General features: G+C 38.8%; 2 protein-coding genes and 1 long non-coding RNA gene across 3 annotated transcripts; 1 reads left to right on the top strand and 2 right to left on the bottom strand.

Annotated features, from left to right (window-relative positions):
- Positions 1 to 3535: 3535 nt before the first annotated feature.
- On the bottom strand, positions 3536 to 10169 carry LOC123871848 (collagenase-like). Its single transcript, XM_045915848.1, has 5 exons — positions 9787 to 10169; positions 8829 to 9096; positions 8404 to 8493; positions 4830 to 5023; positions 3536 to 3660 (listed from the first exon to the last, which is right to left on the bottom strand). Exons 1-5 carry the CDS (start codon positions 9973 to 9975, stop codon positions 3556 to 3558), a joined length of 846 nt encoding a protein of 281 aa, XP_045771804.1. The 5' UTR covers positions 9976 to 10169; the 3' UTR covers positions 3536 to 3555.
- LOC123871831 lies at positions 5115 to 7855 on the top strand. Its single transcript, XM_045915825.1, has 2 exons — positions 5115 to 5343; positions 5592 to 7855. Exon 2 carries the CDS (start codon positions 5599 to 5601, stop codon positions 7489 to 7491), a length of 1893 nt encoding a protein of 630 aa, XP_045771781.1. The 5' UTR covers positions 5115 to 5343; positions 5592 to 5598; the 3' UTR covers positions 7492 to 7855.
- A 2627-nt stretch (positions 10170 to 12796) lies between the features above and the next one.
- LOC123871868 lies at positions 12797 to 14565 on the bottom strand. Its single transcript, XR_006797355.1, has 2 exons — positions 14447 to 14565; positions 12797 to 14393 (listed from the first exon to the last, which is right to left on the bottom strand). It is a non-coding gene; the product is annotated as an uncharacterized LOC123871868 (long non-coding RNA).
- Between the last annotated feature and the right edge of the window lie 1034 nt (positions 14566 to 15599).

Here is a 15599-nt window from a genome sequence, read left to right as displayed (position 1 = left end):
TGTGCCATACAAAAATAAGATTTCTGCGCAGGTACATGGACGTAACTTATAAAAGTGGTGGTACTGTAACTCTGGAGTTTCCGAAAACACATGTACATTTAGCAATTTATAAGGAAATTTATCACTCCGCAAATCCGTGCCCGTCTCGCGTCGGGGATCCATGACGTGGAATTAATTAATTTGCGAAGCTCGCTAATGAAGTCCCATTGTTGCTCCATTTATCACCAAGCGAAGCATGCCTGTACACAGCCATTTGCAAAATTGAGACATACTTACCTACCTACATCATTATCATGATCAACCCATCGCCCGGCTCACTACTGAGCATGGGTCTCCTCTCAGATTATATTTTAAAGAATATTAATTAGCCTTGTTAATCATGACTAATATTCCACTTTCTCTTTCTAACTAGGCGTAAAGGTTGTGCTTCGAGTGGGCATGACAATAATGCAACGGATGGGGTTTGAACCACACGTAGTTTGAACCACCGATCTTGAAGAATTCAAAGCTCGAGAATGACAAGGGTTACAGACGTGGTTGTGACTAGAGTCCGCCACGCTGGCCCAGTGCAGATTGGCAGACTTTACAGACCATTGAGAACATTATGGAGAACTGTCAACTCTGGCATGCAGGTTTCCTCGCGAAGAGCCTTTCCTCAAGGGCGGTGATAGCTTATTGGTGTAAGTATCAAGATCAGATTAAGGGTTCTTCCCCCTCCCAATCAATCAGCTATCCGTGAAGGCTTCACTTCCTGAATCCATCCTTGAGTCCTAAGGATTAACTCTGCCAAAGGAAATCTTCGGGAAACGCCACATAAATTGTCAAGATGAAACCAATAATGTACCTATATTGGCATAAACAATACGTAGCAGGATATAGTAGGTAGTAATACATATACCTACACACAGTAGCAAGAGCTGAAATTGATTTTCTAATTAATACCAAATTGCTCACCGTGTACACAATCATGCGGTCAGTTACAACATGTACAAGATAGGTATTGTCATTTCAGTCCGTTAGGAGATGAGGAATATCAGTTACAGGATTTTAGACTATATCGCATAATATGATAAGACTCAAATTCAAAGTGGAATACTCAAAAGCGCAATTCCATCAGACTGCATTAGGTACCCAGTATCCTTTCGAAATGTATGTGTCCAGTGTGATCAGAGTTCGTCTTAACAAATTCGTTATCAGTTTTAACTAAACTACTTAGAAGTCTTTTCAGCAAACACGGAGAGTAAGGGCGCGATAATTAAAGAGCTAGATTATAAGAGCGAGTTTCCCTCGCCAAGTTTCACGGGTTTCGTACGTCAAGCGCTCATTAAAGTCGATGACACTTCAAAGCAGTATCAGCTTTGTTGCCCGCCTGCCTTTTGATCTTGGAGTCGGATCGATGGAATTTCAGCTTCTCGTAATTAAAATTCTGCAACTATCCCGAGCTGTGTTCATAATATACCACGCTACGGATTAAAAGCTGGGACACACCAAACGCGTATGCAGCACGTAAGCGTAGACGTAGCGCGTACCATGACGTTGTAATGTATGGAACTGTATGAGATATGGCATACCCATAGAAATCCAAATAATAGTCACACTAATATTATAAAGGCGAAAGTTTGTATGTGTGTGTGTGTGTGTGTGTGTGTATGTTTGTTACTCCTTCACGCTAAAACTAATGGACGGATTGGGCTGAAATTTAGAATGTAGATAGATTATACTCTGGATTAGCACATAGGCTACTTTTTATCCAGGAAAATCAAAGAGTTCCCACGGGATTTTTAAAAAACTACATCCACGCGAACGAAGTCGCGGGCATCAGCTAGTCTTTTATATATCTATGGGCATACCGCTTGCGTGACGTGAGCACGTGCTGCATACGCGTTTGGTGTGGTTGGTTAGGTTAGAGACACATCCGCCTGAATTTCGTACACGGATTCCACGCCAACAGCACACAGTTTAGTTAGGCAACTTGTAACAAACGCGTCGAAGCTTCGATGTCACTGGCAGGCGTCAAATGTTACCTAAATTTGACGCTAGGTAGACTATGAAGGACAATTTTACTTTGACTTCACATTTTCTTGGGTGGATGGCTTAAGTATCACCCCGTTCATTAACAATTTCTCAATTTAACCGAGCATCAGTTACTTAAAGGAAGCTAGTCGACAAGTCGACTTTGTGTCCGATCGTCGAGATGTTTGCTTTGAGCGACGAACAAGTTTATTACAACTCACTTGCAGAACTCGCGACGTCGTCTGCGTAGAGGATTAAATTCTTGTTTGGAGTTCCGATCGGCACGGGGTAGAAGTTTGAGTTTGTTCGTAGATCTTGTTACAAATAGGAAAGTACGTAATGGATTAAAAATACATATACGCGTACTTATAATTTTTTTCAATTTAGAGTAGGTACGTAGTGCGTACATTTTGAGATCTCACTCGCCATTTTAGTTTTACGTGTCAACTGTCATGTTAAAAGTGCGGTTTACCTTTAAATTAAGGACTTAAATCGTACTTTTCACATGTTGTACCCTTCACACTTCACACTAATATCACATATTATAAAGGCGAAAGTTTATGTGTATGTGTGTGTATGTGTGTGTGTATGTTTGTCCTTCACGCAAAAACTACTGGACGGATTGGGCTATAATTTAGAATGGAGATAGATTATACCCTGGATTAGCACATAGGCTACTTTTATCCCGGAAAATCAAAGAGTTCCCACGGGAATTTTAAAAAACCTACATCCACGCGAACGAAGTCGCGGGCATCAACTAGTTGACACATAAAGCTTAAAAATGGGGAGTGAGATCTCAAAATGTACCTAAATGAACCTAAATCCACGCTGACTAAATCGCGTATTATCTAGATTTCTGGACCTAAATAATAATAACCCGTAAGTCCCGAGAGTGGCACAATTTTCTTTACTAGATTATCCTGAACCGATCACACTTAATCCAGCTCAATTTCAGGGCCGCTGTTATCACAAATAGCCGATTTGCAATCCACTCGGCTGTTCTCGAAATTGTCGCCGTAATAACCCTGTCAGGGGCAGAAAGCTGTATCGAAAATACGAACTTTGGCTTCAGCTTACTATACCGACTTCATAATATAATCCAAAAGTTATAGGTAGTGCTACCGTCGAAAATTTTAATGATTTGCCTACTTCTGACTTCGACTTTCTTTTGAGGTACGGAACCCTAACAACAAAGTGATCCTATAAGGATTCTGTTTTTCCTTTTGAGGTACGGAACCCTAAAAATGGTCAAAATATGCATTATCAAAATACTTTTTATTGTTAGAATTTAAGGTGCCCACGCACTCGAACTGAACTGCGCGTCGCGTCAGCGTCCACGCCACGCAAGCGGTATGCCATGTTTCATACAGATCCATACAGTACCATTTACAACGCAATGGGACGCGCTACGTCTGCGCGTACGCAACGTGAACGAGCTCTAAACATTAAAATTTCCGTATGAAAGCCACAAAGCCAGGTCGTAAAGAAAAGACTGGTTAAATAGTCGAACAACCTTTATTCCGTTTCGATTAGAGTGTAGATCTAGATGTGTCTGCTGATCCAGGAGTTGAAGGCGGTGACGCGCGCGAACCCTGCGGGGTGGCCGCGGCCGCAGCCCGAGCTCGAGCCGAACGATACAATACCGACCTGTGAACAGAACAAGTTATACAAAGTTTTCAAAACCCCGACTCTTGCTGCAGCTTCCAATGCGGAGGATGCCTAGGTCAAAAATAAATTATTTCTTAGTAATTATTAAGAAGAGGGTCTTCCAAAAATCGTAAAACCCAAATTCGCTGCTATTTTTGAGTTTGCTAACCATTTTAACTATCGATTTTACCAAAAAAAGTAGGTTCAAATTACGTCAAATGTGTATGACGTTACATCTGTGTATTTCATGCAAGCTCCCGTACAGCGAGCATTTTGACATTTGATAAAAAGTCGCTGATTTGAGTCATCATCTCTATTATCATTAGGTATGGTAGAGCAACAGTAATTGGCCAAGGGACCAGGGTTTATCTTTAACTTGAATAACCCCATATTTCCTATAGAAGTTTAGTCGGGAGCGCCGCCGATAGGAAGTCTACAATTGCATATACATAGAAAGAACCAGACACCCAGGTGTTGCAGAGGAACCAGGTGGTGTTTGTGGTGTGATCATAAAAAAGAAAGAGGGTATTTATTTTATTGCTTGATAGGCTTGCACTTTATGACAATCGTGCGTAAAAAGCAATGATGAAGTCTAGGTTGGAGAATCTAGAATAGGCATCTTCTAGGCGCTTGCCTAGAAGATGCCTATTCACTCTTGTTATGTAACTTTACCGAGTACATTTCGTTACAAATGCGATATAAAATGCAGAGTCTCTACCATCTTAACAGTGCTCTAGTAAGTTTGAACTGACTGGCAAGTCGGATTACCCGGTTTATGAGATGATGTAAGGAAGAATTTAAATTTTTTTTCCGTCATTTTGGTTCTATTTTGTTCCAGTTATATTATTTTTCTGTTGTTTCTGTTATTTTATTTTTTGTTGTTTCTGTTATTTTACGTTTTATTGTTTCTGTTATTTTATTGTTGTAAATATTTTTTTAGCCAGAGCCTCAATAGCTCAACCGGTAAAGGAGTGGACTGAAAACCGAAAGGTCGACGGTTCAAACCCCGCCCGTTGCACTATTGTCGTACCTACTCCTAGCACAAGCCTGACGCTTAGTTGGAGAGGAAAGGGAAATATTAGTCATTTAAAATGGCTAATATTCTTTAAAAAAAAATAGGGTAATAAATATGGGTAGTAATGAAAGAATAAATAAATGAGAGTACTGACCAGTTGGCGGTTAGCACCAGTGCCGATGACAAGAGGGCCACCGGAGTCACCGCCGCAGACGTTCTGCCTGCCACCAGCGGTGCAGAGAGTGGACGCGACGACCACCACGTTACCGTAGATGCGCGTGCAGAAGTCGTTGTTGATTATTTGCAAGTTCGCATGTCTTAGAGCTTGGTTTTGTGTGACTTGGGCAGCTAAAAAGACGATAATTTTCATGATGTGAATCACGAATCACGAGATCAATCAAAATATTTTCAAAAAACCCTGCTGCATATTAAATTAACTAAGGTGGGTGACCCAAATAAAGCCTATGTCCTAATAAAGCCTATTTTTTAAATTTCCCGCTTCACGATTTCAAATGGCCGCCAATGTTTGTAGATGTGTGCGTGTATATTAACTAACACTAATAAGCACAGCAAGTGGCCCACGCCGCGAGCGTGTTGGAACCTGCAGTCGAAAACAACAACGACGCGGAGCGCACGCTTGTTTTTATAAAATTCTGATAGAATAAACAGTAAGTATTTTTATTTTTATTTGTACACGATGTGCTGTCTTTTGTCTATATGATAATTATACGTGTAGCCATCGCCTCAGATAAGTGAAAAAGCTGTAATATCGGTGTATTCCATATAATTATTGCTTTGTTTACCCATGTGCCATGCCCTAATAAGGCCTACAAAAAAAATGTATAGGCCTTATTAAGACAATGTTTTATGTCAGTTAAAAAAGTATCTCAGTAAAATAGTAAACCCTTGTTTTCAGTAACATCATGGAAAACGAATCACCAGCTTCTACCACAAGGAAAAAAAGGGCTCAATGGACTTCGCAACAGATGGAAAACGCTGTTAAAATGGTAGAAAGAGGCATATTATCTACATATACTGCTGCAGCCAGATACAACATCCCAAGAAGAACACTACGCAATCATCTAGTGAGTGTGTCGACTACACGAAAGCTAGGTCGGTCGGCTATATTGACGACAGAACAAGAAGCTGGACTAGTCAGAAGAATCATACGATTGGCTGATGTTGGAGTGCCGTTGACATCAAAGATGTTGCGTGTACAGGCTTTTTCATTCTGTAAAATTAAGAAAATTCCAAACACTTTCAATGATGACAAAAACGTCGCGGGGAAGAAATGGTTGAGATTATTTCTCAAACGACACCCTGAATTAGCACGTCGTAAAGCACAGATGATGAATCCAGCTCGTGCTCAAAAATTAAATAAAGTCATTGTTAGCGATCACTTTTCCAAATACAAAAGTGTACTGGATAGACTTGGAATTGAACATAAACCTGAAAGCATTTACAACATCGATGAAAAAAATTGTCGCATATCCTTGCACCATCAGCAGGAAGTTCTGACAGCCAAAGGGAGAAAAAGAGTTCATCAAATAGCGAATGAGCATGCTGAAAGTGTGACTGTGGTAGGCTGCGGAAATGCTATAGGATCAGCTATTCCGCCAATGATATTGTTCAAAGGCAAGAGACTAAAGCCAGAATTCCGAGACAATTTACCTCCAGGCTCTCTGGTGAAGATGACGCCAAAAGGAAGTATGACGACAGAAACTTTCATAGAGTTTATTAATCATTTGCATAAATACAGAACATCAGGGCCATGTCTCCTCATATTTGATGGTGCAAAATGCCACCTGGACTTTACTATTGTCGAGGAAGCTGAGAAATGTGGCATTACTTTATATTGTCTTCCGTCAAATACCACGCACGAGTTACAGCCCATGGATAAATCTGTTTATCGTTCTTTTGAGCACCATTGGGACCAAGAGTTGATTAAATACGTCAGTCAGCATCCTGAACGAACCCTTAACAAGACAAGCTTCAATGTCGTTCTCTCACAAGTATGGTCGAAATGTATGACTATTACCAATATCTCGAATGGGTTTCGTGCTACAGGGTTATATCCATATAACCCAGATGCTATTCCTGAAGAGGCGTTTGCGCCCTCTGCGTTGTCAGAACTTCCAAATCCTACAAACAGTGAGAATATTGCTGTCTTATCTGTTGAATCGGGGGAACAAGAGATTTCAACTGCAAATGTGGAAGATTCAGATGGGTCAGGCACAGATACAGAGAATTTACCACTGTCCTTGCTCTCAAAAAACAATCTGAATGCTGGAACTCCACAGAAGACAATAGACAATCAATCAATCACGTGTGACATGCATACATTTTTACCAACTCCTAAGTTTAAAGTTGTAGTGACTGCTCCACGCAAGAAGTCTCTGAATTACAGGGCTCAAGAAGTAACAAAAGATTTGTTTGGTGACCGTGCTACAAATTCCACATCACAGATTACTGTACCATCGTCAAGAGTAGATGCTCCAGGTACTTCATCCATCATAAAGATTAACACAAAGACACCAAAATCAGCGTCAGTTACTGGCTGCATATCTGCACAACCTGTAGTTGCTGCAACGCGAAAGCGAACCTCAGTAAAGACTACGAAATCTGAACCAAAACGTGACGATAATAAACCTTCTTGGTACTGTCCAGCTTGTGAAGAAGATCGACTCGATGATATGCGACAATGTCTCACTTGTGGCATTTGGTATCATGAGGTGTGTGTTGGACTCACACCCGCTGATAAAATATTTTATTGTTCAGGAGATTGCTTAAAAAAAAATATGAAAAAGGCTGATTAATATAGTACTTTTACATGATAAGAAACTCATTAAATCTGATTTTAAATGATCAAAAGTAATTAATAGGATCTCATTAGATTTAATATAAGTATTGACAATGTTTTGTATTCATTAAGAAGTTAAATGTTTACTTGTTTTTATTAAGGCTTTATTAAGACACAGGGTTCCCAATAAGGCCAAAGTGACATTTTAGTTATTTGTGTTCACAAAAGTGTGATTTTTGTTTCTAAAGCAATTTTGTTTCATTTATTACAAAGTTTAATATTTAAATATAAGTATTCCATATTACCAGTGCATTATTATTAAAAACCCGCTAGTTAGATGATAAAAAAAATAAGGTAGGCCTTATTTGGGTCACCTACCTTACTAACATGCTACCAATATAATGTTTATTTTTAATTAATGATACAGGAATCCAGATTTACCAATTCACATAATTATATCCTGTGACTGTGAGACTAATAAGTCTTATGACAAGATACTTAGTAGGTAGTTTAAATAATAATTATGTAATGCAAAATATATACCTAAACAACAAGTGTAAATTAAAAATTTATAACACCCCCGACAAGCGAAGGTTACAGAAATAACTAGAAAAGAGCTGATAACTTTCAAATGGCTGAATCGATTTTCTTGGATTATAGCTAAGAACACTCTCGATCAAGCCACCTTTCAAACAAAAAAAAACTAAATTAAAATCGGTTCATTAGTTTAGGAGCTACGATGCCACAGACAGATACACCGATACACAGATACACACGTCAAACCTATAACACCCTTTTTTTGGGTCGGGGGTTAAAAACATAACTAAGGACTAAAAAATCTATTAGTATCTCTTTTGAAACTACTAATTTGAATTTCTAATTCTAATTTTGAAAATCTAATTTGAAGAAAATTTACGCTAAAACTCACCATCACCAGTTCTTCCAAATCCAATAGCAAGCCCATACTGACCAATAAAGTCCTGGTTACCACTGGCGAGGTTGATACGGTTGATATTGTCTGAAAATTAATGATTAATATTTTAGCAAAGTACGATAATTATACGATATCGCTGAACCAAAGATGATAGAAAATAATGGTGATAGCCTGGTAAGTAGCTAGTTAAGACGTCCGCGTCGCTCGGTCGGCCTTCGATTTGGAGGACTCGGCATACACCTCTTTTTCGGAGTTGATATCACTTGCTTTAACGGTGAAGGAAAACATTGTAAAGAAACATGCACGTCTAAGTGTTTTTTATATTGTTCTCAAAGGCGTGTGAAGCCTGCCAAACCGTACTTAACCAACTTTGATTGATTGAACCTCATCAAGAAGAATAGAATGAAAATTAAACTTACTGGTATATGAAACATGGTTGATCGTTATAATAGACACGTCGTTGTTCAAGTTGGTAGGGTTGTAGTTTTCGTGTAAAGTAACCCTGGTGGTGACTTGGCGGACGCCTCCAGAGAAGATGCGGATGGAACCGAGGACGACGATGAACTGGCGAGCCTGGTTGCGAGCGTCCCTCCAGCAATGAGCTGCTCCCACTAATCTTGTATTGGATATAAGGGAGGATCCGCAGATAGACTCTCTACCGCTTTCAAGCTGGATCACTAGTCCTGCCTGAAAAAAAAAAGAAAAATGATGATTAAACGTAAGTATTTTTAATTTCAAGATCATGGCAAGTGCTATTTAATGGCAATATCGTATCCGGTGCGAAAGGGAATGTTTTCGTCTCAACCGAAAGAATTCAACTGCTGATGAGTTCTCCTGCATGCCTATAACCTAGATTTCGTCATTACTGGCTTTGAAGATGAGCTACAATTATAGGATATGATAAAATGATAGGTATAATTTTTGATGAGTCGAATTTCAACCAAGTTATGTGGCTACGATGGGGCTGTGGTGTTGCGAAACATCAAGTTGAAGCTGTCACGGGCAGAATCTACCATCCATCTAAGTCGTCATCATCACATTATCAGCCTGCTGATGTCAACTGCTGAACATAGGCCTTTCCTAGTGAGCGCCACCACACCCTGTCCTCAGCCTTCCTCATCCAGCCGCTTCCCACCACCCTCTATTCTATATCGTAAGTCCATCGTACCAGATGGCGTCTCACTCTAAAGTACGCGGTCTCCACTCTGACTTTCCAGCTCCGACAGCCATCGGCTCTATCAGTCTTCACTTTGCTGATTATTTGAGTCAGTGACAGTGATCCTCTTGTGGGTTTCCTGTATTTCTTCCTTTCTTTTTTATCATTTTTGGAGTTGCTTTCGCTCCATTTAGTTAAACCATAGAACTATAGAGGCTTACCATAAAAGGGTGAGCTCCAAGAGAAGAAGCTGATCCACCTACGATCCTGCTGCCATCGAAGTCCATAGCCTCTTCAGCCAGCTTGATACGAGCGGCCTCAGGGATGCCGACCTCCTCATGGTAGTTGGTGGTAATCGGCTCATATGCCGATACAGCGACCGCAAGACAGACTACCAACAAGAACTTCATATTGACGCCTGGTGGACTTTGATGGACGCGAGACCTTTATATAAATTTCCTATTTCTTTTATCTAATCACGTGAAGAATGGGAATTATTATAATTATTCTGATTTAGTTTAAATTCAAGATTATAATTTGATGGATTATCTGATAAAACGAATTAAAAAACGTCAATTACATTTGCGAAGACACGTGCGTTCAATTTGAGAATAGGGTTTTATTTGGTATCGCATAGTGTGCGGATTTTTTGGAATACTTCTATTTTAAGGGTTTCATCCTCACTATCATCATCGTCAACCGACAGATATCCACTGCTGGGCATAGGTCTCTTGTAGAGACTTCCACGCGCCACGATCTTGCCCCGCCTTAATCCAGCGGCTCCCTGCGACTCGTTTGTTACGTCATCTATCTATCTAATTCGGGGTCAGCCAACGCTGCGCTTTCCAAGGCGAGGTTACTATTCCTTGGGAGTTGTGACCCCAACGTCTAGTCGAACTATGTGCCCTGTCCATTGCCAGTTTAGCATCACAATCCGTTGAGGTATTCATGATCAATCCTACATTCACTACTGAGTACGGGTCTCCTCTCAGAATGAGAAGGGTTTAGGCCATAATCCGCCACGCTGGCCCAATGCGGATTGGCAGGCTTCACACACCTTTGAGAACATGGAGAACTCTCAGGCATGCAGGTTTCCTCACGATGTTTTCTTTCACCGTTAAAGCAAGTGATATTTATTTGCTTAAAACGCACATAACTGAAAAGTTAGTGGTGCGTGCCCGGGATTGAACCCCCGACCTCCGATTAGGAGGCGGACGTTCTAACCACTAGGCTATCACAGCTCATCCGTTGAGCTATACCTATCGGTAGCTCTGGTTCTCCTCATTCCTGATTTAATCACGTAGAGCAACTCCAAACGTACTGTCTCCATTACATCTTTATGACAAGAATATAGGAGCCCGAAGCGCTTTAAACACTCGAATATGATCTCTTTTTACACCTAAGTAGATATACTTAGGCTAGGTATCTATTTTATTAATATTGGTTGTTGGTCTTTCCTGGAATCGGGGGAAATACTTCAACACTGACCAACTAAAGACAGAAGCCGAACATGGCAACGCATCTCAACAATAACTAATACGGTTTCCAGAAACCTAGTTTGTTAGGTCTTACCTTTTAGCCATCCACTAATAAAGTTTGGCTGCATCTCTCATACAAAGCCCTGTCCTTTACCGAAACCGAACATAAATGTTCAAAACAATTTTTTTTTTAATAAAAGATTAGTGTAGGTAGGTAATGTACTTATATTTATTATATTTTTATTCTTTGACTAATTATTATTTAAGTATACTCACCTGAAGGTTAGAGACGATACAATCCACAGTATTCAGAATTAGTATAGAAGTGATAGTTAGGCTATAACGGCTCCTTTTAGGAGATTTCCAATTAAATAAACGGAATAAGCCCTTTGCATAAAGTAAATAAACAAGTTGTAGGTAGTTACAGTATATTCTAATGCTCTTAGCCAATTCAGTACAGCGTTGTTCCCCTATTCTCAAAAGGCGAACGTTTCAGGGCAATTTCGAGCGAATCCGACGCGGAAAGAGTTAATCTGATTTCATCAGAAATTCATGATGTTATTTCCGCTTTACGAGCACAGACATACATTTAAGCAAATTGTGCTCTGAGAGAAATTGAACAACGGTTCTTACGAGTTAACGTTACTTTGAGAGATATTTTAGGGATCCGTATCTGATATTCAATAGAGAATTTACTCGACGAGTCAACTTCTCTAGTTAGTAGGTAGTAGTAGAGCGGTTGTTGCGGTGTCGCTCAGAGAAGCTTTGGAATGGCGGATGGCGGAAGCCACAGAAATCTTATTGCAATTCTGTGACGTGAACGTATTAATTCGTTGCTGCTGCGACAGCCACTTGTAATGGCGCGGGGCCGTCTGCAAGTACTTACCTATGTATCACACTATCAGACTTCACATCACACTAATATTACAAAGCGTTTGTGTGTATGTGTGTGTATGTTTGTTACTCCTTCACGCAAAAACTACATGTACTGGACGGATTGGGCTGAAATTTAGAATAGCGATAGATTATACCCTAGATTAGCACATAGGCTACTTTTATCCCGGAAAATCAAAGAGTTCCCACGGGATTTTTAAAAAACCTACATCCACGTTAAGTCTCGGGCATCAGCTAATCTGTTAATAATGCCGAAACATACTTTGAATTTCATAATCATCTATGACCGGCCCATTCCTGAGCACGGCTCTCCTCTCACAATGATAAGGGTGACCACCTCCCTGATGAGCGCTGAGGCCTTATAAGCAGGAGGTCACGGATTTCGATTCTCGGCAGGAACATTTTTTGGTACATAGTTTATAATTTCTAAATTGTCTCTGGTCCGGTCTGTTGGGAGGCTTCAGCCGTAGCTAGCTACCGGCTACTACACCGGGTGTGCGGGGCGTCCCACCTCCTCATACCCCGATTGCCACTTGACCTGTCGCGAACTATATTGTTTCGCTTAAATATATGACTTTCGAAATAACATTTTTCACATGGCCGTGCCGCGTTGCGTCATTTACTGAATTAGTATTAAACAACCATGTTTTTTAAAGAATATTAGCCATGCTAATCATGACTATACTCCCCTTTCCCCTCCAATTAAGTAAGGTTGTATTAGCACCAATATTATAAGTAAGTAATATCATTTTGAAATCCGCATCCAACTGTTCCGAATCCATCGACACTAACGCAAAATTGGTTTGACTGCTCGTAATAAGATTGTTACAATGTAAGAGAATTCAATAAAAGTCCAGTGTACATTAATTTTAATCCATTTATTATTTGCATTGTAAACCCATACACTTGATCTATTCATCGACCGTTTATAATTTACCTTACAACAAGTTATTACATCATCATGTTATAAACCTAGGCCTTCGCATTGCAAGAATTTCGTAATAAAATCGGAAAAATTAGAAAAACTGAATGAAATCGCCTCATTCGATTTGGTCAAGTTGTCATTAACAAACGGAAATTAAAGTATAGGTACCTAATCTTTAACGACAAACTCATCAAGGATGGTTCACAATGGTTTATGGTTTTTTCGTCGGTCTAATTTAACCGCACTACGAATTCCCGATCCATCTCCATCCAACCAAGCTCCAACCAAGTTGGCTCGTATAGATTCGTGAAGATTATACGCAAACTCTCACCTAGCAGTTTTATATCATGTGTGCCTTTACATGTTCTTATATTATTGTATACTCATGACTATTTATGTATTATGTATTACTTTATATTGTGTCTCATGAGAGTTAACAATTAAGTTAAATTTCTTGCAATGCGAAGGAGTTATTATGTTATGTGATAAATTAATCATACTTGCACCATAATTGACTTGAAAAAGCATCGGTAAAAATAATCAAAAACAATATTTATATTAAAACATGAATCAACAAAATAAGTAGATAGTAGATACCATAATGTAAATCTACGTGAAGCATTCAATAGCATTGAGTCTGAAATATTTTTGAAAAAAATACGAAATAAGTATGATATCTTCAGGTTCAGAACTCTTAACTACAATGAATGCTACAATTTTATATTTTATTTTGTAAAAGTAAACAGCGCAATAAACTCTACTTTGAGTTAATGTATTCATTAATAAAAAAGTTCCAAAAACACAGTGTATGGCACGTACATTTTACACACAAAGACGTTCACTAACGTTTATTTTTAAAAATGCATTTTACCCACACTTTGGTAACTTAGTTTTAGTACTCGTTTATGTACGGACTTTCATATTACAATTTTAAAAAAAATAGAAAAAAATCAAAACTTTTACGGTACTTAGCAAAAATATTAACAACAAAAATCTTTGTATATTGTGCGCGTCGAATATATTATGTCCACGGAACGGTGGACCCATTGAAGGTCACCTTAAGGATGCCTGTCAACTGAAGCGGAGCGGAGCGGAGACGTATAAGATTAATAAAAGATCACTTTATCTCGCACATTGCAAGGAGTTGAGCGCAGAATATACAGAACCATTAATTCGACGCGCATAAACATCCCATAAGTATTGTACAAAGTAAATATAATTTCTTAGTTTTTATGTAATAAGAAATATGATGTATGTATAAATATTGTGCATTAATTACATCAAAAGACGTGTGAACTTACGCATACTATGTATATATAGCGTATTATCTTTCATATTCAATTATTGCGTGTATTTATATAACGGCATATCATACAGCAGTCATAATGTTGAAAAACATTTGTTACGTAACATTTATCGCGAAATATCACAAAATTATAAATTGTTACCATGTTATATAACGTCGAATTGTAAGTAATCATGTAATGTTGGCTTCAATGAGCGTCCAAATCATGCAACATGCTATAAAACTCTCATTGACGTTGACTTTATTAACTCTGTTATATAACTTCTAACATGTTATACGGTTTAGTCATACGCACCTTAAAAATGACACCGGTGTGCAACAAAATATAACAAGTGTTACAAAATATTATAGTGTTATATAACTGCTGTATGGAAACACCATGCACCATTAAAAACTGAACCGAACGGCCGAGTATGAAAGACCTTGGTTAGCATTAAAAGTTTCAAGTTAAAATTTACATAATATAAAATCAGTTATGGGCAAAAATATTTACTTATAAGATAACATACATAATTTTATGTATTGTGCAAATATTGTTCTTATGAAAAAATTGAGCAAAACTTTATAACATGAAATGTAATCTGGGTAATGTTGTTATATAATGTGTTATATTCACTATGAGTAGCATATGGACTTGACATACTCCTGAATCCTTTAGCACGAAAGTTGTTATTATGGCATTGCTACAATCTCAATTGTTGTGATTGGCTTAATTACCTTCAGTACATTTTAACTAATAGTGACAGCATGTCAGCTAAGTGATTGCGATCGTCACACTATAGCTGCCAAAACTACGACAGTAGATTATCGTGAGAGCCGGCTGAGACTGAAGAAAAAAATAGACGATGAACTGGACGCCAGACTAGAACTCGACTCAAATTTGAACACAACTAGTGAATTATTTATCTTTAGTAAACACGAAGTTACATCTATTTTTTCCTTAAGTCTGTGCAAAAGGTATGGCAAAAATATTTCTTTGTGCTAGAAGACTGGAGTCGGAAGTTAGTCCGTACACGACCCAAGTGAAGAACCACGTAAGTGCCAATGTTTCAAATAAAAATGACAATCATACGCAGCAGCCACGGAAATTCTAAAAACCTTACAACATATCCTTACAATTAATCTATACTTATAATTAAATTTGCATTATCTTTGGCGAATACACTGCTTATTTACGGTACCGTGAAATAACGCTGAGAACAAAAGAAACAAAACAGTCCTCGGCTATCTTTACTGCCGCTCTGAATTATGCGACGCATTCAACGACAAAAAAACGATCTTTTACAATACTTGACAGCAAAGCTTTAGGAAGAGATAATCGACAGCTTCGCTTTCGTAAAGCGTTATCTCTGTCACTAGTATTAGACATACAGGCTGAAAACGCGGCTAAGTTCACAGCGGCCATACAGATTGCCGAGAGTTATACATATT

This window comes from Maniola jurtina, chromosome 14 (genome assembly GCF_905333055.1).
Source record: "Maniola jurtina chromosome 14, ilManJurt1.1, whole genome shotgun sequence".
NCBI lineage: Eukaryota > Metazoa > Arthropoda > Insecta > Lepidoptera > Nymphalidae > Maniola > Maniola jurtina.
The sequence above is the reverse complement of the archived record's forward strand: the minus strand, read 5'-3'. Positions and strand labels throughout refer to the sequence as shown.